The sequence below is a fragment of the Bos indicus x Bos taurus genome, chromosome 24 (assembly GCF_003369695.1).
Source record: "Bos indicus x Bos taurus breed Angus x Brahman F1 hybrid chromosome 24, Bos_hybrid_MaternalHap_v2.0, whole genome shotgun sequence".
Lineage (NCBI taxonomy): Eukaryota > Metazoa > Chordata > Mammalia > Artiodactyla > Bovidae > Bos > Bos indicus x Bos taurus.
Genome location: NC_040099.1, coordinates 57,312,548 through 57,339,133, shown reverse-complemented (window position 1 = coordinate 57,339,133; position 26,586 = coordinate 57,312,548). Strand labels below are relative to the sequence as shown.

Below are 26,586 nucleotides of genomic sequence, written 5' to 3'. Positions count from 1 at the left end.
TCAGATCCAACCAAACCCTCAGATCCAGCCAAACTTTCTTCCTCAGGAATCCCTAGGACTGCTTCCTAAAACTGAGCTAATAAGAGAGAAGAATGATTCAAATACGGAGTACTTTTAGTAATAAGCCTCCCACGTTATTAAAAATCTATATTGACTTCAACATCTGAAAGTTGGTTCCCAGTGAGATGGCCTCATTTTCAACCTTAACATCACTGGTACTCAGCTACTTGAAAAGCTGTGGAAATAAAGACTTTACAAGAGTGCTTACTCCACCGTTAATACTTGCTGAGGAAGGGCATAAAGAGACAGTCATCTTTTCTAAGAAGCCATGCTACAGAAGAGCGTGAAACAATAAGCCAGGGGAATGCATCCTTTCAAAAGGGAACTAAAGGAGCCAGGGCTGCCGATGCCCCATTCTGTCCCCACTATCCGCATGCATCCGCATCACTTGAGCGCCGAGCCTGGGCCGTGGCCACGCACCTCAGGGACGTCCCTCAAGCTCCTCCCTTTCTTGCATGAGTCATGGGAAAAGAGAAGAGAAACAGTAGGTGGGGAATGCTGACACTTCCCCTGGAGGGTCTATCAGGCTTCTGCAGAGCAAGTCTGAGGCAAGAGATAACACCCAACCCAAGAACATTTAGAGAATCTGCTCACGTGGGTCTGAGTGGCCCGAGGGTCATATTCACCCTTGCCTCACCAAGCTCCCTCACTTTACAAGTAATCGTTTTCCCCTCTTACCAGGTGGCTCCAAGGACTGAGAGGCTCCTCAGAGCCTGGCAGGCTACAGTCCATAGGGTCGCAAAGAGTCAGACACGACTGAGTGACTTAGGACATTTTCCTCTCCGCTGAGACGAGAAACAAATTGGGATTGAGAACAGTGAGATGCTTCTGTCCTTTGTGTTTAAAAATTCTGCAGCCCTGGTGCCAAACGGTGTAGCCCCGTTTCGCCTCCAGGAAATCCCACCCCCGGGCTCAGCTCCCGACCCTCACACGGTCCACCTGCGTCCCCTGCTGCCTCCACCAGCTGCCATCTGGGATGCTCACATTCCAGGCAGGCTGAGAAGTGCCAGCTTCCCAAGTCGCCTCGCCTCACCTTCCATCTGCCAAAGGGTGCAGGACATCTCCTTCTCCAGCTTCCACTCCTCAAATAGCTCTGCTGGGACACTAATGACACGTGAGAAAGTACAATACATGCGGCAGTCACAAGAGCTCTGGAAGCCCTGCTCAGTTCCCCCAGAGCTCCTCCGTTCACTTCCTCGCCCAGAGTTTCCTTTCTTAGCTAAAGACCCTATTTCATGGGAACTACAGGTGGACGAGTAATCCAGGGATACCTCCAGGGCCCCAGTCAGGCGTGCTGGGTGCTCCAGGGCCCCAGTCAGGCGTGCTGCGTGCTCCAGGGCCCCAGTCAGGCGTGCTGGGTGCTCCAGGGCCCCAGTCAGGCGTGCTGGGTGCTCCAGGGCCCCAGTCAGGCGTGCTGGGTGCTCCAGGGCCCGTCAGGCATGCTGGGTGCTCCAGGGCCCCAGTCAGGCGTGCTGGGTGCTCCAGGGCCCCAGTCAGGCGTGCTGGGTGCTCCAGGGCCCCAGTCAGGCGTGCTGCGTGCTCCAGGGCCCCAGTCAGGCATGCTGGGTGCTCCAGGGCCCCCAGTCAGGCGTGCTGGGTGCTCCAGGGCCCCAGTCAGGCGTGCTGGGTGCTCCAGGGCCCCCAGTCAGGCGTGCTGGGTGCTCCAGGGCCCCAGTCAGGCGTGCTGGGTGCTCCAGGGCCCCAGTCAGGCGTGCTGGGTGCTCCAGGGCCCCAGTCAGGCGTGCTGGGTGCTCCAGGGCCCCCCCAGTCAGGCGTGCTGGGTGCTCCGGGTAAGCCAGGTGTACCCCGCAGTGGTTCCCCCCGCCCCACCCCAAGTCACTGCTTTAACCAGAACATGTCAGACCATCCTGTGATAGGATCGCAGGGCTAAGCCGTGGTATTAAGACGGGGGACTTCCGCGGAGGTCCAGAGGCTAAGACTCCACACTGCCAGCGCAGGGTGACTCGGTGGATCCCTGGCTGGGGAACTAAGATCCCATACAAAGCATGGCCAACAACAAAAATAACACCCTTCTTTGGGAGCAATTATCTTTATACATACACATACACACACACCCACTTTATAATTTCCTGTTACTGTCACTCTTCAAAGCCTGAGGCCAGCACGGTATTTCAGACATATACACCTCCCCAAAACTGGTCCAAACACTGGCAAGTATGATATGTAAATGCGGGCTTCCTCCCAGCCTGTTTTAGACGAGGACGCACACTGCCCGATGGGAACCGCAATCCAGCAGCACCATCCGCCACCGTCAATCTGCTTCCCAGGAGCTACGCTGTGTTCTGCCAGCTTCTCACTGGATCTACACGTGTTCGTTCTTGGCAGAAACCAAAATGCACTTAGACTTGAGCATTCACTTTCAGAGCATGGGCCTGAGTGTTTCAATTGATAAGCGTGTTAGAAAAGCATTTAAAGATGACAGGCTCTGACTTACACCTTGTACTTTCACACTCACATGTGGGTGTGTAAAAGGGGATCTAAGTTCACAAACCGCCCCCCAAAATAAACACAATCCCCAAACAATCTGCAGCATTTGGGGAGAAAACGCTCTCCCAGCCACTGATTTCCTAGTATCTAGCAATCACCGTCAGAAGTAAAACCCAGAACCTCCTAACTTCTATGAAAATGGAGGCTCCGAAAAAGGATTCCCAAAAGGCTTCAAGAAATGTCAGATGCAACAGGAAAGGGACAAGTAACCTAAGCGACTACGACGGGAAAACATTAAGAAAATGTGTATGTATTTCTACTGCATAAAAACCCACCAGTAATTTCTCCTCTTTCACTTTTCTTAATGGAGAGTAAGATTTACCAAGCTCCTCTCCTGACTCTTATTCTGCAGGTATAAATGATAAATACAAGTGAAGCCACTCAGTCGTGTCTGACTCTTTGCAACCCCGTGGACTGTAGCCTGCTAGGCTCCTCCATCCGTGGGATTTTCCAGGCAAGGACACTGGAGTTGCCATTTCCTAGGGACTGAACCCGGGTCTCCTGCACTGAGGACACTCTTTGCTGTCTGAGTCACCAGGGAAAGAACGTGGCCAGATCTTTGGCTGTGACACTAAGAAGTGTCGCATGCTGGCACAGCCGCCGTGGGGCCCTCAGCGCTATTCAACAGTCAGTCATCAGTCCACACCTGGAGTCCCACGTTCTCTACAGGAGGAGCTGCCACTGAGGCCCACACGTCCCATTACATCCGACACCCTGAGTGGTTGGTAAGTGTGTCTTCCCGGGGGAAAAACTTAACTTCTAGAAACAGCTTCAGAGTCAGCCATCCTAACTAAGATGAGTCTTCAAGCCAGTTAAGATCATTTAAATAAAGTGTTGTTATAAGGTAAGGAGGCTGAGATGGCTAGTAACCTGGCTGAGAAGGCAGTTTTGACAGAGTAAGGATTGTGACCAACCTAGACAGCATATTAAAAAGCAGAGACATTACTTTGCCGACAAAGGTCCATATAGTCAAAGCTGTGGTTTTTCCAGTAGTCGTTTCGATGCGAGAGTCGGACTATAAAGAAAGCTGAGTGCCAAAGAACTGATGCTTTCGAACTGTGGTGTTGGAGAAAATTATTGAGAGTCCCTTGGACAGCAAGGAGATCCAACCATTCCATCCTAAAGGAAATCAACCCTCAATATTCATTGGAAGGACTGATGCTGAAGCTCCAATACTTTGGCCACTGATGCAAAGAGCCAACTCATTAGAAAAGAGCCTGATACTGGGAAAGATTGAAGGCAGGAGGAGAAGGGGATGACAGAGGAGAAGATGGTTGGATGGCATCACCAACTCAATGGACGTGAGTTTAAGCAAACTCTGGGAGATGGTGAAGGACAGCAAAGCCTGGTGTGCTGCAGTCCATAGGGTCACAAAGAGTCAGACATGACTGAGTGACTGAACAACAATTCAAAGGATTACCAAGGATTTCACAGATCCATGGTTACCTCATGAAGAGCAGACGCAAGGCCTCCCAAGAAACCACCTTGAAATGCAATGCTCATTTGGACAGCCAATGTCCAACACTGTTCAAATAAGTCGCTCCTTGTTTTATTGTCATCCCCGGCTAAGATAACCAAAGGGAGAGAGGCATTTTTTTAAAGGCAAGAATCCTAAGGTATCAGTACAACTTTAGAGAAGTACAACTACCAGTGTTTCGCTGAGCACCCACTCGACACGGAGCAGAGTCAACCCCAAGTGTTGCCTTCCTTGTCAGGGACTCGAAAGCCAACAAAACAGAAAGTTTTGTTCACCCTGAAAACAAGACAACAAAAGCATTTATTGCTTGGAAAATCAGCATGACCATCTGATGGTGGCAATGGAAAGCGGGTTGCTAAGGAATGGAAAGATTAGAGCCTGACTGGCTTGTGTTCTTTAAGCAGGGAAACGTTCAGTATGAAGCTAAAGACGAGACGGGTGCGAGACCAAACAGCAGCCGTGGCACTGGATGTGCACGTGGACCACTGGATGAATGGCCGACGTTCTCAGTGCGGGTGGGCACTGGGCCAGGTGCGAACCGTCTGTGTTCTGATGCATCACAGTTGTCTGATGGCAGAGCTGATGGACAAAATATATTGGCTGTCCAAAGAGGCTCCACCACCCACCACAGTAACCATCCCTGCAAGGTGAAGAGTGAGGACTACTTCTGGTCCATGACGATCTTAATGTATTAATACAAATACATTCAAGACCATCGACATGGCCACATTAAGTAATGGAGGGCTCACCATGACTTCTGGGGCTAAAACCAGTCTTGTCTTCACAATCAAGAGGGCATCGGTAATGCCTCTATGTCTCCAGATAACAAGACTTCAGGTCACTGGTGTCTCTGTGCGCTAACAGCACATGGTACAGGAAAAGTCTGAATAATGGGAACAAAGGAAAACAGAGTGAGTAACCATCACCTGGCACATGGTTGGTCAGGGGGAGAAAACCTGTCCCAGCAGCCAGGACATCCGCAGACGGCAGCTGTGGCTTTAATAAGTCAGCACCACCTGCCACCTTAAAAACCATGCAGTCAGGACATCCCTGGCAGTCCAGTGGCTACCACTCTGCACGTCCACCCAAGGGGGCATGGCTTCCATCCCTGGTTGGGGACCTAAAGATCCCACATGCCATGTGGCATGGCCAAAAAAATACAAAAAAAATGTAAATCAGGAAGTTAATTTGAAGACTCCTGAGAGTCCCTTGGACTGCAAGGAGATCAAACCAGTCCATCCTAAAGGAAGTCAACCCTGAATACTCATTGGAAGGATAGATGCTGAAGCTCCAATACTTTGGCCACCTGATGCAAAGAACCAACTCATTGGAAAAGACCCTGCTGTTGGGAAAGACTGAAGGCAAAAGGAGAAGTGGGCAGCAGAGGATGCGATGGTTAGACAGCATCTCCAACTCAATGGACATGAATTTGAGCAGACCCCAGGAGATAGTGAAGGACAGGGGAGCCTGGCATGCTACAGTCCATGGGGTTGCAAAGAGTCAGACATAACTTAGTGACTGAACAAAAATCTCAATTGAATTAGGTCGGGAATCGGATCTGTAATGAACCTGTGTGTTGGTTACAGTGAGAGTTATGGTGATTTATGCACTATAAACATGCTCATTCCTCCTTTAATGTTTGGATATATTTTAAGAAACATTATAATAAAAATAATTTAAGTCAACCCATGAAATCCTCACTGATGGTCTCTCTCTCAGGAGTGTGTACTTTATTCAGGCCTAAAAAAAAGAAAAAAACACTATATAATTTTTGCCTGCTGTCTTCCCACTGCAGAAAAGGAAACCCATGATTAACTGTCCTGCCTAAGGCAAGCAATATTAGAATAAGGTATTCCTCATCAGGAAATTTTGAAACAGGAAAAAACCACCTAAGCCAAATCAGGTAAGCAATGAGTAACAGTAACATTAATATCGGAGAAGGCAATGGCACTCCAGTACTCTTGCCTAGAAAATCCCATGGACGGAGGAGCCTGGTAGGCTGCAGTCCATGGGGTCGCTAAGAGTCGGACACGACTGAGCAACTTCACTTTCCACTTTCATGCATTGGAGAAGGAAATGGCAACCCACTCCAGTATTCTTGCCTGGAGAATCCCAGGGATGGGGGAGCCAGGTGGGCTGCAGTCCATGGGGTCGCACAGAGTCGGACACGACTGAAGGACACGACTGAAGTGACTTAGCAGCAGCAGCAGCAGCAACATTAATATAGTGAAATATAAGTGAAAGAGGTGAGTGAAAAAGCTGGCTTAAAACTCAACATTCAAAAAACTAAGATCATGGCTTCCAGTCCCATCACTTCATGACAAATAGATGGGGAAACAATGGAAACAGTGAGAGACTTTTATTTGGCAGGGGTGGGGCTCCAAACTCACTGCAGATGGTGCCTGCAGCCATGAAATTAAAAGACACTTGGCTCCTTGGAAGAAAAGCTACGAGCAACCTAGACAGCATATAAAAAGCAGAGACATTATTTTACCAACAAACGTCCGTCTAGTCAAAGCTACCGTTGGTTTTTCCAGTAGTCATGTATGGATGTGAGAGTTGGGCAATAAAAAAAGCTGAGTGCTGACGAATTGATGCTTTTGAACTGTGGTGTTGGAGAAGACTCTTGAGAGTCCCTTGGACTGCAAGGAGATCCAACCAGTCCATCCTAAAGGAAATCAGTCCTGAATATTCATTGGAAAGGCTGATGTTAAAAGCTGAAATTCCAATACTTTGGCCACCTGATGCGAAGAACTGACTCCTTGGAAAAGACCCTGATGCTGGGAACGATTGAAGGCGGGAGGAGAAGGGGATGACAGAGGATGAGATGGTTGGATGGCATCACCAACTCGATAGACATGAGTTTGAGTAAGCTCTGGGATTTGGTGATGGACAGGGAAACTTGGCATTCTGCAGTCCACGGGGTCTCAAAGAGACACTACTGAGCGACTGAACTGCACTGAATTAGTGAATATATCATGATATTTTTGTGATTATTCTTCAATACTGGACTTAATTTAGAAGTGCTCTTTTCATTGATTACCCCCTGCCATTTCTCTGTCAAAATGTCCTATGACTACTTCTGTATTATAGGAATGAATCTACACAAGGAGTCTGAAAAGGAAACACCACACTCAAGTTCAGTGTTGTATGCAGTATAATCCAGGCCAGCAACCAGCACACTGTAGAGTTGAAGTCCTCCTTTTCTCCATTTTTTTTTTTCTGATTTTCTATGTATACATGAACTCTCCTAACAGAAAGCTAAAGATCCTGCTGTTGGCTCACCAAACTCCTAAGCGGTTCCTTTCCAGCAGCACTGGCATCAGAGTGGAAGGTGCAGCAAACAGGTATCACCCAGAGAAGCACTGCCCGGATGCGGGAGCCCCAACATCTTTCAGGACAACAGCTCCGAGGGATACAGGACAGAAACTGCACACTGACCGGATGGGCCCGGCAGCTCAGGCGCTGGGTGCTATGAGGCCGGACACAATTATTAACAGGATTGGGGTCCACATGGAGGAATCAGGCCCACACACACCTATCTCGGGCTCAGTAGGGCAGCCTCATTCAGCTCACCACCCAAAGACCTTAAAATGCACAACCATGAAAAGCCCAATGACCTGGCGTTAGACAGTTTGACTGCGAAAACTCTGTCCCTGGGGCTCTATCATCCCAGGCCACCAAGGAAGGCTGCCGGGAAACCAGAGAGCCACCACTAAAAAGCGGACAGATATCGAAGCGCCACACTCTCTTGAACTACAGAAAGCCCTCTAGTCAGTTCAGACCACACTAAAACTGACTTGATTCTCAGAAGGCCTCCTTACCTCTAGCAAATCAAGGTGTTTTTAATAGTTCTACTACCTCTAAACCCAAAGTGGTCATGAATGACCCTCCCAACCTCTCCTCCAAGGGATATTCCATAATTAAATCACTGGAAAGCTGCAATAGTTAATATGCACAGGGAAGAAATAGGAATTTATAAATAAATGGGAAGTTATCATTTTTCCATCTTACCTGAATTTAACAGCAGTGTTTTTAAAAGGCAAAGATGGTGCATGTGAATATGTGCAGGAGAAAAGCCGACATCCAGACAGTAACTCCTGTGAACTCCCTGCTGTAAGACCTTCGGGACTGGAAAATTCGATCCTATGCAGAGCTGAGTATAAATAACCACCTTCCTTCCTGCCTGCTCCAGTCTGGAGCCAGCACGACAGAAAAAAGGAGCCCCACAATGCAACGTGCCTCTTCCTCTGCAGCCTTGCGAGGAGCAAAACTGCAGGCGAACTGAAAAGGGCACATCTCCGCCGGGACGCCGGAGGCCCGGGTTCAAGTTCCGACTCTGGCCCTCACCAGGCCCTGGGGCTTTGGTCAAGCCACCTACGCTTGCTAAGCTTTGCTTTTCTCGTCTGAGAAACATGAAAAAGAGTATTTAAGAACCCCACGTGTTTGGTGGACGGATTAAATTAGATAATCGTGTAAAACTGGTGCACACTAGAGCAGGGTTTCTGCAACCTGGCACTACTGGCACTGGGGCCTGCTAAGTTTTTACCGTGGGGGCCTTCCTGTGCTTGTAGGGTGTTTAGCATCATCCCTGGTCTTACCCATGGACGCCAGGAGCATCTCCCACGTTTTAACCACCAAAAGCCTCTCCAGGTACTGCCAAAGGTTCTGGGGGGTCAGGGGGGCTTACCACCCAGTTTAAAACCACTGTACCTGGTATTTAGTAAATAATTTAAAAAAGAGTTTCTCCTCCCATCCAGTAGTCACCCAAAACAAACCTGGAGGGGTGGGGTGGTGATGGTTATTCTAGAGTCTTCCCTTTTTCTAGTCCAAATGGTCAGTAGCCACATCCAGCGCCATCTGCCTTCCACGTGCCTGTGGCATTTACTCTCTGCCTCCTGCACCCCCACGTGGTCAGTCCCATGGCCACGGCCACCGGCTCTGCCCAGCCAGCTACGGGACCGCCCACCGTGGTCCACCTCCCTGTCTGTTTTCTGCCGGCTGCGAGGTGAGCATGAGCAAAGCACAGCTCTACACAAGCTCTCACAGTGCCTCAGGATAAAGTCCCGGTTCCCTGACAAGGTCCCCAAGGCTGTTCACAGATAACCACCTCCTCCGGTGACTCTGGCCACTCGGGCCTCAGGGGTGGCCCCTCTCCACTCCCTGGAGACCTGCCCTGAGACACCCCCCAGGTGCTGGTCCCACCCACAGGCTCTGGAGCCCGAATGCCTCGGTTCAAGTCCTGGCTCTGCCGCTTCCTAGCTCTGTGGCCCTCGAGCAAGTTAGCCAACCTCTTTGTGCCTCAGTTTGCCCACCTGTGAGATGGCGATAAAGTACCCACCTCCAGGACTTCCCTGGTGGTCCAGTGGCTAGGATTCTGCACTCTCAATGTAGGGGGCCCAAGTTCAAACCCTGGTCAGGGAACTAGATCCCACATGCCACACCTAAGAGCCCGCATGGCCAAATAAATAAGTAAATATTAAAAAAAAAAGAATTTACAAAATACCCACCTTCAAGAGCTGTTGTGAAGAGTCTGCAAGTTAGTTTTTGTCAGATATACGCATCAGCACCCAACACAGGAAAAGTTCCCAACTTTTAACTACTGGCTTATTTTAATCTAAAACTCAGCTTAGATGTCACTGTTCAAAACCTACACCAGTTTTTCCACCCACCTTCATAGCCCAGACTCAACTGCCCTCCTACACAGTTACCGCTACTACCGCACTGACCACAAGGGGCTGCTGTTCACATGCCTGTCTCAAGTAGATCAGACCGTCCCTCGGAGCGGGGGCTGTGTGTCACTGACCATCTCAGTCCCCAGCACAACATCAGGTCTTGTGCGTGTCCGCTCCATGCAAGCCAGAACCTCAGACTGGACAATCTCATCAGATCAGCCAGTCTAAAAACAAAACACTTATTTGTTCATGCCATACAGACCTCCCCTCCTTTTTCCTAGTCTATACCATTACTTCAGATTTTCTTCTTAACTATCCTCCTTCCCTAAAATTCCAAGTGAAAAGATCTCCTGCTTCTCCAAACCCCCTCAAAATACAAATACACTCCAAAGAAGAAGGGCACTTTGGATTATTTTACACTGGTTTTTACTTTCCACAGATTTCTTAAAGGCCAAAGGAATCCTTGAAACTGCCATTGCCCAGACCAGAATATCTGCTTGAAACCGTCACTTTGCAGAATTAAGGTCACCTGGCAAAGAAGCACAATGTCCTTGTTGCCCAGGTATTAAAATCACCACAAGACTGGGAAACTGAGATAAAGCAGGAGTTTGGGATTAACATACACACATTACTAGATGTAAAACAGATAAACAACAAAGACCTACTGTATAGCATAAGGAACTATGCTCCATACCTTGTAATAAACTATACCTGAAAAAAATCCGAAAGTATATATACATACATATATATGTATGTATCACTAAATCACTTTTGATGTACACTTGAAACTAACAATATTGTAAATTAACTATACTTCAATTTTTTTTTTGGCTTCACCCCAGGACTTGTGGCATATGCAATCTTAGTTCCTCAACCAGGGACTAGACCCAGGCATTCAGCTGTGAGAGTGTGGAATCCTGACCACTGGACCGCCAGGGAACTTCCTATACTTCAATTTAATTATTAAAAACAAACAAACAAAAAAAAGATTTGGAACCTGGGAAGTCCCTCCTCCCTGGAGCAACAGGATATTACCAACATTGGGACTTACCAACCCACCTCATCCCATTCATCAAATTGTCCATTACAGGTCACTCCTGCCCCTTCCTGCAATTATTAATCTTTTTGTGTCCTAAGACCAGCCTCACTCTAACAAGACAAGTGCTTGTTATGAAAGAACAATATACAAAATCTAAGACTATACAAGGGCTTCGAGTGGAGAAATAAGGTCTGAGAATCCAAAAACGTGAACTGTGAACTCATCAGAACAGTACTTCTCACGCTTGATGTTCAGTTCAAAAGGTAAAACATTCTCAAAGCCCCTTTCTTTGCTGACTCAGGTTCTTCGGTTGATATTTCATTTGTACAAGTGTAAAACTAGGTCTACACCCAATGATGCTCCTTGCCACCAAGCTGGCTCCTTGGAGTTCCACGCAGCTCTGCTATGTCATATTTGATGTCTCAACTCATGTCTCCAACACCTTTTCAACTGCAGACAGAAACTTCTGTTCACATCACCAGGCACACGATGATTTGGCCTTCTCTGGGCAGGAGGATATTGCTGGTGTACTGAGTCCATTCTGGTCTTATCCCCTTAGTGTGCGCGTTCTGAGTCCATTTTGGTCTTTTCCCCTCAGAGTGCGTGCGTGCTCAGTCATGTCTGACTCTTTGTGACCCCATGGACTGCAGCACCCCCGGGTTCCTCTGCCCTTGGGATTTCCCAAGCAAGAATACTGGAGTAGGCTGCCATTTCTTTCTCCAAGGGATCTTCCTGACCCAGCAATCGAACTCTTGCCTCCTGCTTCTCCTACACTGGCAGGCAGATTCTTTGCCACTGAGTTACCAGGGAAGCCTGAGCAGGTATATTACTCTTAACCTAATCAAAACACACCTTTGGATCTCCCCTTTTCCCTTATTATTAGGTAACTGACCACTTAACTGCTCACACCAAAACCCTGGGTGGTAACTCCATATACATCTATCAAGACCCAGGCACTTCCTCCAAAATACACACCAAACCCATCCACCTCACCACATGGCACCATGCCCTTCCTCACACCCCAGCCAACCATCACCTCCCGACCAACCAACCAGTACTGGAGTTTCCGGACTGGTCTCCCTGCTTTCTTTCATGTCCTTCCCACAACAATCCTTTCTCCCTAGAGGCACTTCACAAATTAGATCCTGCTACTCCTCTGCTTAAAACCCTCCAATGGCTCCGCAACTCTGCTGAGAAAAACCCAGCCCCCCAAATCAGCCCCTGTAGCCTCTGTCCACACCCCCGCCCCACACGCCCCAGGCACCCTGCTTCTCTCTCTGCTCCTCAAGCCTCTGTATCTGCTATCCACTCACCCTGTTCCCCCAGTCTGGAATATTCTGTCCACAAACCTCGAGTAGCCATCAACCCCTCACTCAGGTCTCCACTGAACCCCTGTCGTACTGTGGGTTCTTGGAGAGCATGGACCCCTCCACGGCACAGGGTAGGGGGGCACTCTGCCCCCCTCAAGGAGGTGAAATTTGCAAAAAGGCATCAGAGCTTCTCCCTCATGGCCACATGGCAGAGGCTCAGGCCACTCAGCCTCACTCCCCACCCAGGCTCTGACTCTGGGAGGAGAAACGCTGCACTTCCCAGCATCAGAAACCACTTCCTGTGTTTGGGGATTCCCACGCGCAAGTTCCGGGGCCGGCTGGGGCCATCCTCCACAATAGAAACCAAAAGTCTAAGAGGGAGGAAACAGACCCCCCAGCAGTGAGGCGGTGAGCCCAGTCAGAGGCTCCTCCTGGAGTTTTCCCGCCAGAGACACAAGGGAGAGTGGGCAGAAAAGAGGCAGTGGAGGGGGCCTGAGGCTGCTGTCCTTCCCAAGTGCGCCTGCAAGACTGGCTCTGGGCTGGCTTCTGGGAACTTGAATGCACACAGCTCTGTCCACTAACACAAATGTGCCCCCAATGGTGAAGGGTGCCCAGACTGTCTGTGCCAACACCTGCCCTCCTCCCAGGAGCTAGAATTTTAGTAGGTAGTATGCACGGGGCAATGGCACCCCACTCCAGTACTCTTGGCTGGAAAATCCCATGGATGGAGGAGCCTGGTAGGCTGCAGTCCATGGGGTTGCTAAGAGTCAGATACGACTGAGCGACTTCACTTTCACTTTTCACTTTCATGCATTGGAGAAGGAAGTGGCAACCCACTCCAGTGTTCTTGCCTGGAGAATCCCAGGGACGGGGGAGCCTGGTGGGCTGCCGTCTATGGGGTCTCACAGAGTCCGACACGACTGAAGCAACTTAGCAGCTGGTGGCTCAGTCGTAAAGAATCCGCCTACAATACAGAAGATGTGGGTTTGATCCCTGGGTCAGGAAGATCTCCTGGAGAAGGGAATGACAACTTACTCCAGTAATGTTGCCTGGAGAATTCCAAGACAGAAGAGCCTGGCGAGCTACAGTCTATGGGGTCGCACAGAGTCGGACACGACTGAAGTGACGTAGCAGTAGCAGTAGGCAGGGGCACTGACAATCCGTTCCCAACAAAAAGTTTGGGCGCTGACTGGGTCTCTAACAAACGCCCTGGGAGACAGCACCTCCTCCACGTGGTCCCAGCAGTGGCCAGAGGAATGGAGCACGCCCTGCCGACCCCCTGGAGGAGGCCTCCCGGAAGCTCCCCGCTGATCTCCAACGTCACTCCGGGCACCTCTACTCCTTTAGTGATTTCGCTTTGCTATCCTTTTGCTGCAACCAACTCTAACTGTCAGTGGACCCATTTCCGGGTCTTGGGACTCCGCCTACGGAATCACTGAGCCTGACAGTGGCTGGGAGGACGCCCACCACAAGTAGGAAACAGGAGGGCTGAGGCAGTTACAGCGAGAGGCCCGCCACGAGGCAGCCAAGTGGGATGGGGACAGTGTGGGAGGCGGCGTGCAGTGTCCAGGGTCCCTGGGGCCCTGTCGGATGCTCCCTGCGGGCTCTCTGGCTGCGATTCTGTGTGTCCAGCTTCCCTTTATCCATGACCACTGCCCAGGCCTGACTCTCCAGCTTGACAGGTACTTCTGGGCTATGCAAAATGCCTTCAGTAAATCCCGTTCTGCTCAAATTCATCAGAGTGGGTCACTGTTGCTTGTAATCAAGCATCCCCAACTATCAGACATTTTGTGATACAAACTGCACTATAAACAAAATTGGAATGTCCAAAGAGGGCCAGGGCAGGTAGAGGGTCCTGTGAGTTCCACAATCCCAGTCCAGAGAAGGTTTTTCTGAGCAAAGTGAGTTTAAGTGCCCTGCTCTCTGTTACCCAAAGTTGGTGCCTCTTCATTCAAGACTATTTTTCAAATCACCTCGAGGCAGAAGCGATGGGATGAGCAGGGCATACAGACCTGTCACTAAGACACAGAAATTCCCAAAGCATAGACTTCATCTGGGTAAGATCACTGGCTGTCATTTACCAGCCCGTGGAATCGACTAGAAGCAAAAAAAAAAAAAAAAAAAACTGGAATCTAAGTTTTCATGGGAGCAATACTGCCAAGTATTCCACTCAACTGATACTAGCCTTCGGCTGTTGAACCCCCAGACATACCACTCTGAAGTCCCAAGCCCACACCCAAGCAGGGCCCCAGAGGAGGGGGCTCTGCTGGTTCCCATCCATCCAGGTACAGCTGCAGGACACAGGGGTCGAGGAAGACCCTCACGGGGACACACCACAGCAGAGCCAGAAGCGGCGGGACTGACTGAGCAACGAAAGAGCTCCTTGCTACTCCTGTTCCACCAGCAACCATACCCTGAGATTCCTTATTTGCTCCCTCTCCAAATGAGAGGTTTACTGTAAAATCTTGTTCCTTCTTTGCTGCCGGAGGCTGGATAGATCTAGTGACCAACTACGTCAGAGTCACTAGACATTAAAAAAAAACTTTCAGGTGGACAGAAGTGGCAGGGTATCACCCAGAGATCTCTGCAACACTTAAATGAATACTTGGGCCGCCTCTCTGGGGAAAGGCAGCGTGCAATTCCATGAGGCCATGGACATTTCTGAAGGTGGACGATATCCAACAGGTGCACTGTGGGCCATCACGGCAAGGGCAGGACCAGTAAGACAATAAAGGTAATCCCACCCCCTCCTTCCCACTGGCTGGCTGAGGGATGCTCAGATCTCAGCTTCTGTGGGCCAGAGAGACACAACGGGAGATTTCCTGGCTGATTATGGGAACGAGATTTTCTTAATCTTAAGCAGAAAGCCACAGGAGGTGATTATCTTCCCTCTGCAAGTAGAAAAAGAGAACAAAGCTCTAACTGCCACTGGCAGCCAACCTCAGACCAACAAATGCTGTGAACCCGGCCAGGCTGAGGACAGAGGAGCAGTGAAAAACAGACTTGATTCCCTGACGACGCCACTGAGCCGGCACGCGTCCTTCGGTCCAGGTGGGAGCTTCTTAACAGACATATCATAACTGAACAAGAGAGATTAAGGCTGCAGTTGCCGTGACAACCACCAAGAATCTACTATCACACACAAGGTTGGCCAACTTTGACTTTGGGGAGGATGAGGGATGCGGGGGAGATAAGCTAGTGAAGGACCTACTACCACACGAAACACACTTATCAACTGGAAGACGCATCCTTATTTCAGAAATACTAAAGGCCGAATGGGGAGGGGGGATAAAGACACGTCCCAGGTTTGCTGTTACATGGCATTGACCAACCCCGTCCTTCTGTTCGGGAAGGAACCACCATGAAACATACCCTGGGAAGCACTGAGACTTGAGGGACGTTACTCAGCCTGAAGGCAAACAGAGAAGAGCTTCCGGCCACTCTATTGTTTTTGCCTAAGACTATGGCTATCTGTAGTTATCACTTTGATATCTAAACACTCAATTTGGATAACACCTCAATGCAGCAATAACATAACGACAAAACCTCTCACTCAAAACCCAAGAAAACAAAATAGAAACAAATTTGAGTTTGATCACAGGCCACACTTTTCATAGCGCACGCAGGAGAAAGTTAGAACACTACTAAAGATTCAGACGACTTCTGAGCAACCACAAGACCCTGAAGGATGAAAACGCAAGCCGTACACGTCCATAGTAGAGAAACTGAAACACCTGGTTTGCAAATTGCTGGGTGAAAAAAAGAATCGGATGCAACATCCACTTTTTCTGAAAAAATAACCAACCTTCTACCTCTCCCCTCCGCTTCCCACCATGCGAGGCTCCTAGGAGGCGTCGCTGGCAGTGCAATGACCTCAATGTCCTCGGATCCAAAGCACAAAGGGGGCTGCTGACAGAGCATGCCCGACCCAGCAAACACTGCCCAGCTGCCCAAAGCTCAAAGTATCTACATCAGACAGTATCCATCTACCCAAAGCTTGAGGTATCTACATTTGGGAGGTTTCATTTCATTTTCATTTTCATTTTCAGACTCACTCTTACATTAAAGTGGGGGAAGAAAAGTTCGTAGTAGAAATACACAAAACAGTTAGCAAGTAAAGAAATAAAACCCAAAGTAACGGCAATCCCTTTGCCCAAAGATAACTGCCATCACTATCACAGGTTGGTTACATTCCTGGTCATGTTTCCTCTGCATAAACACTTTAAACCACAATAGGATTCTACTGTTGTGAAAAAACAGCACACCCACTGTTCTGTAACCTACTTTTTCCACTTATTATATTACTGACATCTCCATGTTATTAAACACTCTTCGGTCTCTCCCCACCCCTCTGCCACCCTCGTGGCTGCACAATAAATAACATTCTCCATCTCATTTCTCCCAGCAGAGAAGGAAAAGCTTTTAGCTCCAGCTTAAATGTTCTCTTTTGCTAATAACATGCAGACAATTAAGACCCCTATTTCAAAGGCAGGCAGCACAGCCCATATCAACTTCTTAATTATCAGCATAAACATACTGCAGAACCCACAGAGTTCAGCTCCCTCTGGGTTATAGCTCCATCCAAGAACCACGTTCATTTATCCTCAGGAGTTAACAGGCAAGGAGGAGACACAGCCAGTTCAAAGTTTAAAAACCACCTGACTGACTGTAATGACAGCCGCCTCCAATAATCACACACAGCATACAAAGCACAAAAAGAATTAGAAGAAACTATAAAAGGAAGCAAACTGATTCTCAGTTTTGCCTAAAAGAAAGAAAAGAAACCCACACTCCTTCCCGTTTCCAAACCAAACTGCCTAAGTTGAAGCTGGCGCTCTGATGACACCCGAAGATAAAACCACTGATGAACTGAGAGAGAAAAAATGGAGGCTTAGAAAAAGCACACGATTCTTAACAGATTCCCATTCTGGAGCTGAAGGTAGCTGGGAGAGTCGTAAGCACACAGAGCTTTGAATTTAGCGGGATGCACACACACCCACTTTGTGAGTGCTCACAAAGCACAAGAAGTCTCTAAGCAGTGTAGGCTTGCTTTCATTTTTCTGGGAAAACCGAAGTGTCTTCCAGCACTAAAAAAAAACAAAACCTAATACATGTAAATAAACTAACACTTTCGATGCAAACATCTCCAGCTAAACAACAGGAAAAGTTAGTAGAGAGTTTGTCTTCTGCTATGTTACCTGGTGGAGGGACTTCCCTGGTGGCTCAGCTGGTAAAGAATCCACCCGCAATGCAGGAGACCTAGGTTCCATCCCTGGGTTGGGAAGATCCCCTGGAGAAGGGAAAGGCTACCCGCTCCAGTCTTCTGGCCTGGAGAATCCCATGGACTGTAGGGGTCGCAAAGGGTTGGATACGACTGAGCGACTTTCACTCACTCACAGGTTACCTGCCTCGGAGTCCCCGAATTGATGACATCTAATGTGGTGACCAAATGTGCACTGGAAGCACAGATCACAAAGAAACAGTTTAACTCTGAAGCTTAAAACGTTAAAACAGATGTTCACCTGGGGCAACTGAGTGACCTCTGGCCAGGTGGGAGCGCACTGTCCATCTTTTCTCACTGCGGCCACCTCATCACCACAGCAACCCACAAGGGCACGTCCAGCCTCATGAGATGCTTTAAAAGACCCAAGGCGCGACCCAGAACGGCACCTGAGGAGGCCGGGAAGAGCCGTGCCTCGAATGAGGCTGAACAGGGAAGTAAAATTAAACCATGGGAACTGGATGAACAGAGGCGAGACCAAGAATCAGAGGCGCACACACACACACACACACACGAAAAGATTCACCAGAGGCACATCTCAGGCCTTTGTGGCTGTTCCACAGGATCCCCTCCTGAGTCTGCTCCCTCAGTCCGCAGGGACCGAGTCACACAGAAGATGGAACGCATCGTCTCCACCTGGAAGGCAGGAGTGACCACGGAGGTGACCTGAGCAACTCAAGGATCCACCAAAACGTCACAGCAGGGTATCTTTGGTGGTGGTTGTTTAATCACTTAAGTCTGACTCTTTGCGACCCCATGGCCTGCAGCATGCCAGGCTCCCCTGTCCTTCACCATCCTCTGGAGTTTGCTCACTGAGTCGGTGATGCCATCCAACCATCTCATCCTCTGCGGCCCCCTTTTCCTTTAGCCTTCAACCTTTCCCAGCATCAGGGTCTTTTCCAAAGGAAGAACAGTGTATCTGGGAAGCCCTGAGGAGTCCCAGGAGATGGGCCATGACCCTAACCAGGAATGGGACTGTTCCCTGGGCAAGTTCATTTCGTTCTTGGGGCCACCCACCCTACAAACCCGGCCAAGGTCCTTCTGCGTAGGATAGACCTCACATCACGTGCAGCATTTTACACTAAGTCACCTTTGAATGGCCCTTTCTTCCTAGTGAGCAGGAGGCATAAAAAGAATACGAAGCCTCTCGCTGGATGCTTGCCTGCCTGCCAAGAAGACACCAAGCAGTGAGTCTGACGACAGCAAGGGAATCTGATACCCTCGCCATTAAACTCGGCCAGTTCTGAATCCATATGGGATTCTGAAATTAGGGACAAAAAGTCGACTAAAGTGTCAAATTTAAATTTGTTACCCCCCCCCCCAAAAAAAAATAAATTTGTTACCCCAGACTCGTTTATGTAATATGGCTTTTCTCACCTAAAACTATTAAAATAAAGTTAGCATTCAGGCCACATGGGTTCAGAACAAAGTCTTATGATTATAACGATATCTTACATTTTCATGAAATAAATGTCCCAGATCCTGACTCACTGCTTTTCTCTCTGCTAGAACCTGAGCCTCCTTCTTGCCTCAGGAACCAAGAATATCTCCAGCAAATCAATACTCAGGAGTCGTGACGATTATCAATTCCTTCTCAAAGTCAGTGATGGCCATTATGGAATGGTCTGTGCAACTCAGATGGAATTATTCAGAAGTCCTTATGCACCCAAGAAGAAAGGATGTGAGGCTGGCTCGAAAAAGATCTTTCCTGTGCAATTCGTATGTTGTGGGGGCTTTTCCCCAAATCCAAACGCCTGCGCTTCCCTCAAATGTTGATATGTTCTGGGTAAAAGGAACCTTGAAAAGTCTAGAAAACAGATGATTCCTGATACTGCCCACAGTGAGAAACATCACTTTGTTTTTAGTAAAGAACTGATCTTTTTGGGAAAACACTGTTTCCTAAACCTAGGTTCTTTATCCTCATCTCTAAATTATCCTCCCATCTCTATGTTCCACCAACAAACAACTCCCAAGCCAACAGTAATACCATTAAACAGAAACAGTACAAATATTGCCACCTATAGTTGGAAAACGAAATATATTTGCTTATACTGTGACCTGGAAGAGAAACAATATAAAAACAGAACGTAACACTGTCACACTTCTCATGCCCTGCGCTAATTCTACAACTCTAACACTTATCATTTTTATACGATTGATTCATTATTTTAACCCTCTTTTATATAGACTGTCAAAAGACTGTGTAGTCTGCTTTGTTACCAATTCACAAATGTATGAGTAAGACAGAATCACTTAAGCAAAGACCTATTGCATCAAAAAGTCTAAAAACTCAACTTAGGGTCTCTCTTGGTTGCTGCTACTTGTCTAGGACCCAAAATTTAAGAGCAGCAGTAAAGCTGGCTTAAACGTCTTAACTCAAAATTAGAAATTTAATATGATCTCAATCTACCACAGAGGAATTAATTTGTTTCTTCCATAAGTCACATAGTACCATGTTTTTGCTGCTGCTGCTGCTAAGTCGCTTCAGTCGTGTCCGACTCTGTGCAACCCCATAGACGGCAGCCCACCAGACTCCCCTGTCCCTGGGATTCTCCAGGCAAGAACACTGGAGTGGGTTGCCATTTCCTTCTCCAATGGATGAAAGTGAAAAGTGAAAGTGAAGTCGCTCAGTGTCCGACCCTTCGTGACCCCATGGACTGCAGCCTACCAGGCTCCTCCGTCCATGGGATTTTCCAGGCGAGAGTACTGGAGTGGGGTGCCATTTTACCGTGATATAAATAACTGCATAACACATAAAGGTTATTAATTAGCAATGAACAAGAAGGTTCTTCCCTTCGGGGGCATGCAGAAGCAGTTTAGCAGGAACTCAAAAGTACTGCTGTGATACAGTTCTAAAACCATTCTTAACATCAAGGATTTCTTCCTTGAGATATTTCATGTTTTTCCTGAGGTGTATCAAACATATTGATGCTCCCAGAATCCCCAAACAGCTTTCCAAGGAAGGTTCCTGGGGACGTGGGCACTCACTGCACTGAAAACAAAGATGCTGGGCCCCGTTCAACCACTTCCTTTAAGTTGCATCCTAGGAATTTCCTGGTGGTCCAGTAACTAGGATCCAAGCTTCCACTGCAGGGGACACACGTTCGACCCACGGTCGGGGAACTAAGATTCGGCAAGCCACGTAGCAAGGCCAAAAATACATAATCAAATTTTAAAATAAAATTAAATTTGCATTCTGCATGGAAAAGAAATTGCAATCATCTGAGGACTCTCATTTACCCCTTTATGCTTTTGACCAAAAAAAGTTATTCCTTAAGGACACTACTTTTCAGTGATGACATAATAAACATTCAAGAAAACTAAAACAGAATATACATTAAAATGTCAATTGCTTGCAAATTCTACAGACTCCTGGAAGCAAAGAAAAACCTACAGAGAGAATTTAAAACAATGCGTTATATTGAACAAAAATATATTATATATCATATATATAATATTTATTTAATATTATATTAAAGAATATATATTTATTTAATATTATATTTAATTATATATATATATATATTTTTTCAAATTGCTTTCAAATGTCACCACAAAACCCATTCTTTTTTAAGGTTTCTTTCTCAAATGCCAGAGGTAAGGACACAGGTGTAAACGGGATCGCCCATGTCCTGGGCAGAGAGCTCGCTGACCAGCAGGGCTAGGCCTGACTCAGGCACTTGGAGTTGGGAGGAAGGGCAAGGCTTACATTCCCGGGGACCCAGCCTCTCACAACGCCCTTCAGATCCAGACACTATACCCAAACTGATTTCTGAAAGCAGTCCTGTGCCCGTTTCTGCACAGCTGCAAAGATGGCCTGTGTGGTCTGCCAGCAGTCTCTTGACAACACACGTGGACCACCCTCTGTCGATTAACAGTTCTTCTTAATTACTCACACTTGGCTAGGTCAGGTGGCCCAGGCTGCCCGTTTCTCCTCTGCTAATGCCCACTTAAGAGCCTTCCTCTGGGTCCAACGCTTTTCTCAAAGAAGAGCAAAAATTTAACTAGCAGTTGACTTAAAATTGTTCACAGATTGAAGGGGGACAGGGGAGGGCAGGGCAGGGGCGGTGAATGTTGAAATTGATGATCCAGGGTTATCCCAGGCTTCCAACTAGAGTAATTCAGGAACTCTAAAACACCCTTGTTTTCATATTTTACACCTCTAAAATAATGTTGCTTCATGAAATCAACAGTATATCACAGCTTGAAAGCAATTTTCTTTTTGTAGTGGTGCATGAAATAGCAGTACGTCTTAAAACTGATAGCACCTTGGAGTAAAGACCAGATAATATCCATGTCAAAGGTCAAGCTTATACCTCGTGAAGCGGGTAATACACAAATGAGCAAGATGACTAAGCCAACAGGGAGCAGAGGAGACCGTGGCAACTACACCACAGCTGCCATGATCCTAAGAGCCACAACTCAGATCCACTAACTGCCGCCGGGTGAGAATGCGGCTCCAGTGAGTCAGAGTTTTACCATTTCCATGAAAATTCCCGGGCTTTAAAACACGACACAGACAACACTAAGCAGGGTCCCTGGACAATTTTGACCTGGAAGCCATCAGTTTACAACCCTTGACATTTATGTCTATCTTGCTGCTAAGTCAGTTCAGTTGTGTCCGACTCTGTGCGACCCCATAGACGGCAGCCCACCAGGCTCCCCCGTCCCTGGGATTCTCCAGGCAAGAACACTGGAGTGGGGTGCCATTTCCTTCTCCAGCGCATGAAAGTGGAAAGTGAAAGTGAAGTCGTTCAGTCGTGTCCGACCCTCAGCGACCCCATGGACTGCAGCCTTCCAGGCTCCTCCGTCCATGGGATTTTCCAGGCAAGAGTACTAGAGTGGGGTGTCATTGTCTTCTCCGTATCTTACTTTATCCTAAATAATTTAGCTCTGAAGACTTTTCAGGATACTTGGAAGAGAGGGAGCATGTTAAAAATGAGGGTCGTAGACTCAAACTAGGTTCAAATCCTGGCTCTACAACTTATTCTCTGTGAGTCCTTATGCAGGTCACTTCACCTCTCTGAGCCTCCACTCCTCAACTGTAAATCACAGCAGACCTCACTGGGTTTTTATGAGGACTAAATGAGACAGTAAGCATATAAAGGCCTAAAACACAGTGCCACAGAGAATATCCTTGTTTGTATGAAATAAAGAGGGAAGGCAACGTACGATCCCATGTCAGGCTGGCTTTCATCTCTATGCCGTCTGCCTCATTCTAACCATCAAAAAAAAATTTAATGCCATACCTAAGGAAAAAGCTATCAAACTTTCACTCAGCAGAAAATCCCATAAATAAAGGATACATTTTTATGTTGTAATAAAATATTCCAGAAGGTTAACAGCAATATTCACGAGTAGACTGTGCCAAAATGTGCTGCAGCTTGCCAAAAAATAAACAAAAACAAAAAGCAAAAACAAAAAACCACCAAGGAACTAAGCCAAATGCAGAAACTAGTCCAAACTGTTCTGACTCCAAACCAAATCTGATGCTGGGCCCTGAGTCAGAAATTTGGTGAATTTGCTAACCCCTCCAACACCAAAGTCCTTCATCTGATAGCAATTTCAAATTTGATTACCTAAATGGACCTAATTTGGATCTGGTGAATATGAACCATAATTTACCAGAGGAACCCTGGCCAGGAAGGCACAACAAAAAATAAACAGCACATGCGCTCACACAAGCAAAGCCCGTACTTAATCCCTTTCATTCGACAAGCTGGACAGACCTAGGAACAATGCCCTCTGTCTTGGCATCCCGAGGTTTTCTGGGTTAATGCAGTGCTTCATCACCAGCGCTACCTACAGCTAAAGCCTCTCCGTGGCAGGGCACAACTCAGTGCCCGCCAAACACACAATAATGCTTTTCATCAACCTCCAATGAACACACAAACATACGTCTATGAAATTTGCTAGGGACGAAGGCCTATTTTGCTAAGAGGTTTATCAGGTGACTCTTCCACCTGGCAATCAAAGTATCTTCCTGGGTGATGATGACCCACTGAAGGCCATATGAGCAGAGATGCATGCCTTTGGAAGACGTTTGTTCCACTGGGCTCTTAGATGCTCGAATCTTCCCCTTGTTTTCTAACACAGGCTAATTCAGGAAGACAAAGCAAGCTGTGCAAATTCAACCATTTCTTGTTAATATTCTACGAAGGCAATCCCTGATCTTCCGAAGGGTGACATGACAGCATGAAACCACCCATAAAAAGCAAATACGGCACACACGTGAAGTCATCAGAGCCACCCCTAGTAGGAGAAGCTGAAATGGCTGTGACCTGTCTTTTGGAATATAGTGTGTGTAGAACAAAACAGTACCAGCAACTTGGCCATCGCTCAATCAATCAATATAATGTCTCCATCACCTCCTGCTATTCCCCATACAGCCCCAAATCCCCCTCCAGCAACATGAAGGAGTGAATTCACTCATACTATACACATACATACACACACACACACACACACACACACACACACCTCGATTCTGTTTACATTCCATCCTTCAGTTTCACCCTAGACACCAGTCAAGATCACCAGAATTAACTCACCTAGACGAAAGTGGTGAGGTGCTCTGGGTCGATTCTGACACGAGCTGTAAATGCAGACAAAGCACAGACTACACTGACACGCGTGTGATTCATTTACCCACTTGCATTTCCCAAAATGCTCATTTAGAAAACATTTTTTTCCCCAGGATTTTAAGAGTAATCATGTAATTAAAAAAAAAAAAAGACCTAAGATGAGAGGCAGCCGTCTTTATCCCCCACAATACTTCCTGCCCCTTTGTTTGGGAATGTGTATCTCACCACCTTTCTAAAAGCTCACTGCCGGCCCTCTATTGCTGCTACTAATTAAATGGAGAAGTAGAGAATGAAAGAGAAAGCTCCTCAAAGAGAAAACCAGAGGAGAGGAGATCCCCCTGGGTAAATGAAACAAAGCTACTTTTCATCCATCCCCTCGGTTAACTGCACGGAAAGGGGGGTATTTTACAAAAGTCCAGCATGGCAAAATGATCGGAAATGCCAATCACTTGCTTTGCGATCACTCTTTGATAAAATCAATACCACAGCAAGCTTACCAAGCACCGTTAAAGGAGGGAGGGGTTTGAAACGTACCCCCGACACTTTCCCCACCCTAAGACACCTATTTCATTACACACGGAACGCGCGCGCGCGCACACGTACACACACACACAACCAGAATAGGAAAGATGACGGGAGAGAAGCCGTAACATTGTCGAGTCTCAGATAAGAGCCTCTCTATTAACCCCACCCCTATCACCAGAGAAAAAGGGGATCTCAGAAAAGAAAGGAGAGGGAAAAAAGAGAAACCCAGAAATCCTTGAATTTGCAGGCATTAACTTTTCATGAAATGCACAACCAGGATAGGAAATACCTCCCCGCTGAGTAATGCCTCATGGGTTGTAAATTCACCTCTCGAAAGGGGAGCCAGACCTGAGAGCGCACCGGCCAGATGGCCAACCCCTCCTACCTGCTCCATCCAGCCTGCCCGTCACGCCGCGCCGGCGACAGCCTCCCACCCCTCTTTTTGGCAGCGCAACACACCAATAAGGGCCGAGCCTGGCTGGTCGCGAGAGGGCTGGGCAGTGAGTTAGCAGGATCGCTTCAAAAGGGGGGAGTGGGAACCCGCGAGGAGAGACTGAGGGTAAAAAACAAAGCCCTTTCTAGGCAAGCCGACAGCCTCGGGGCGTGGCTTACTTAATTGGCTTCATCAATAAAAAAAGATCAATGGAGCTTCCTCCTTCCACCCACCCCAGAGGTGCTGGATCCTAAGGAAGGGGGGAAAAAATGGCAGGGCTGCAAGCGTCCTCCAAGTTTCCAGCAGCACCTGCCACCATGCGGGATCTCCCCCTCCCATCCCAAAGACTCCGAAATGCACTCTCTCGGCTTCAGACTGTGCAAGACGGAGGGTCGGACACGCACGGCTCACAAGGTTTCACCCGCTCCCACCGTAACAAGCACACACACACACGCAGCAGAGCACTTGCTGACACCATCATGAGAAAGTTCCAGGGGGGTAGACAATCCAGGTTTCCGCCGCGGCCCCGGGCTCCCCCGCGCGGCGCGGGTCTCTCCAAACGCGACACCCATCATGGACTCCAGGGCTGCAGGGGCGAGAGGCGGAAAGTTGCCCCACGGCCCCGAGAGACGCGGCACGGAGGACAGGGACCCGCGGGCGCAGAGCCGCACGCGCCCCCCTCGCACCCAAAGGCGGGGAGCGCCGAGGGAACCCCAGCTCGCGCCGCTTTATTTACCAACAGTGCGCTGCGCCGGGGGGAGGGGACGCCGGGCGGAAGATTGTGAGCACCCCGCCGGGATCCCTGCCCCCGGACGCGCCCGCCCTTGGGGTGCCCCAGCAGGCGCGCGGGTTGGGGGGAGACGACCGTCCAAGGGGGTCGTCCCAGTGCCCACCGCCGGCCGCCGCCGGGCGGGAACTCCCCGGGGAGTCCCGCGGGGAAGGGAGCGCCGCTCACCTCTTCTTCCGAAAGTCCGTAGACCGGCTCCCCGAGCCCGGTCGCCATGGAGCCGGCGCCCCGCGCGGGATCGGAGGCGCTCCCGGGCGGCTGGGCTGTGGCGCGTCTGGGCGGCCGGGTCTCCCCTCCTCCGCCGCCGCCTCAGGGGACTGCCGGCCCGGCGCCGCAGGTGAGGGGGCCCGAGCGCTCGCGCCTCGGCCGCTGCCTGCACCGCTTCCTCCCGGAAGGCTGCGGACCGTGCGCTCCCGAGAGCGCGCCGTGCAGCGGCGGCGGCGGCGGCGCGGCGCCCCTGGGCTTCCCTCCTCCCGCGCGCCCGCCGCTCTCCGCCCCTCGCCCAGCCCGCTCCCCGGGCTCTGGAAGCCGGCGCGCCCGCCCCCGCGCCCGCTCCCTCCCGGCCCCCGCTCTCCCCGCCCCCTCCCCCGCCCCCTCCCGCCCCGGCGCCCGGAGGGGACCCTCCCCGCCTCCCCGGGGCGGGCATACGCGCCCCCCAAGCCAATCACAGGCCGGGCTGGGGGGCGGGCCGCGGGGCTGGCGGGGTTCGCCCCCCCACGCCCACCCCGGCTCCCCACTGGCGCCCCCGGCCGCGGGGCGGGTCTCCGAGGAGCGCGGGCGCTCGGCCCTGGGACCAGACCCACCCTCCTCTCCGCTTTGGGGGAGCGGGCGAGCTGGGCATTTGGGGGCGCTGGAGACATTTTCTACAAGAAAGTCCCATTTGTCTTCCCCGAGGTCTTTCTACGAA

At 49.2% G+C, this 26,586-nt stretch overlaps 1 protein-coding gene and 1 non-coding gene across 3 annotated transcripts in view; one reads left to right on the top strand and one right to left on the bottom strand.

The window, feature by feature from the left end:
• Positions 1-26,110, bottom strand: part of NEDD4L (neural precursor cell expressed, developmentally down-regulated 4-like, E3 ubiquitin protein ligase) — a 381,718-nt gene extending 355,608 nt beyond the window's left edge. For both annotated transcript variants that reach the window (XM_027525515.1, XM_027525516.1), the window contains exon 1: positions 25,848-26,110. In XM_027525515.1, coding sequence (XP_027381316.1) covers positions 25,848-25,895 — 48 coding nt within the window. In that variant the 5' untranslated portion in view covers positions 25,896-26,110. The remainder of the gene's footprint in view (positions 1-25,847) is intronic.
• On the top strand, positions 9,397-9,469 carry TRNAE-CUC. The gene has a single exon. It is a non-coding gene; the product is annotated as a tRNA-Glu (tRNA).
• Positions 26,111-26,586: the final 476 nt, after the last annotated feature.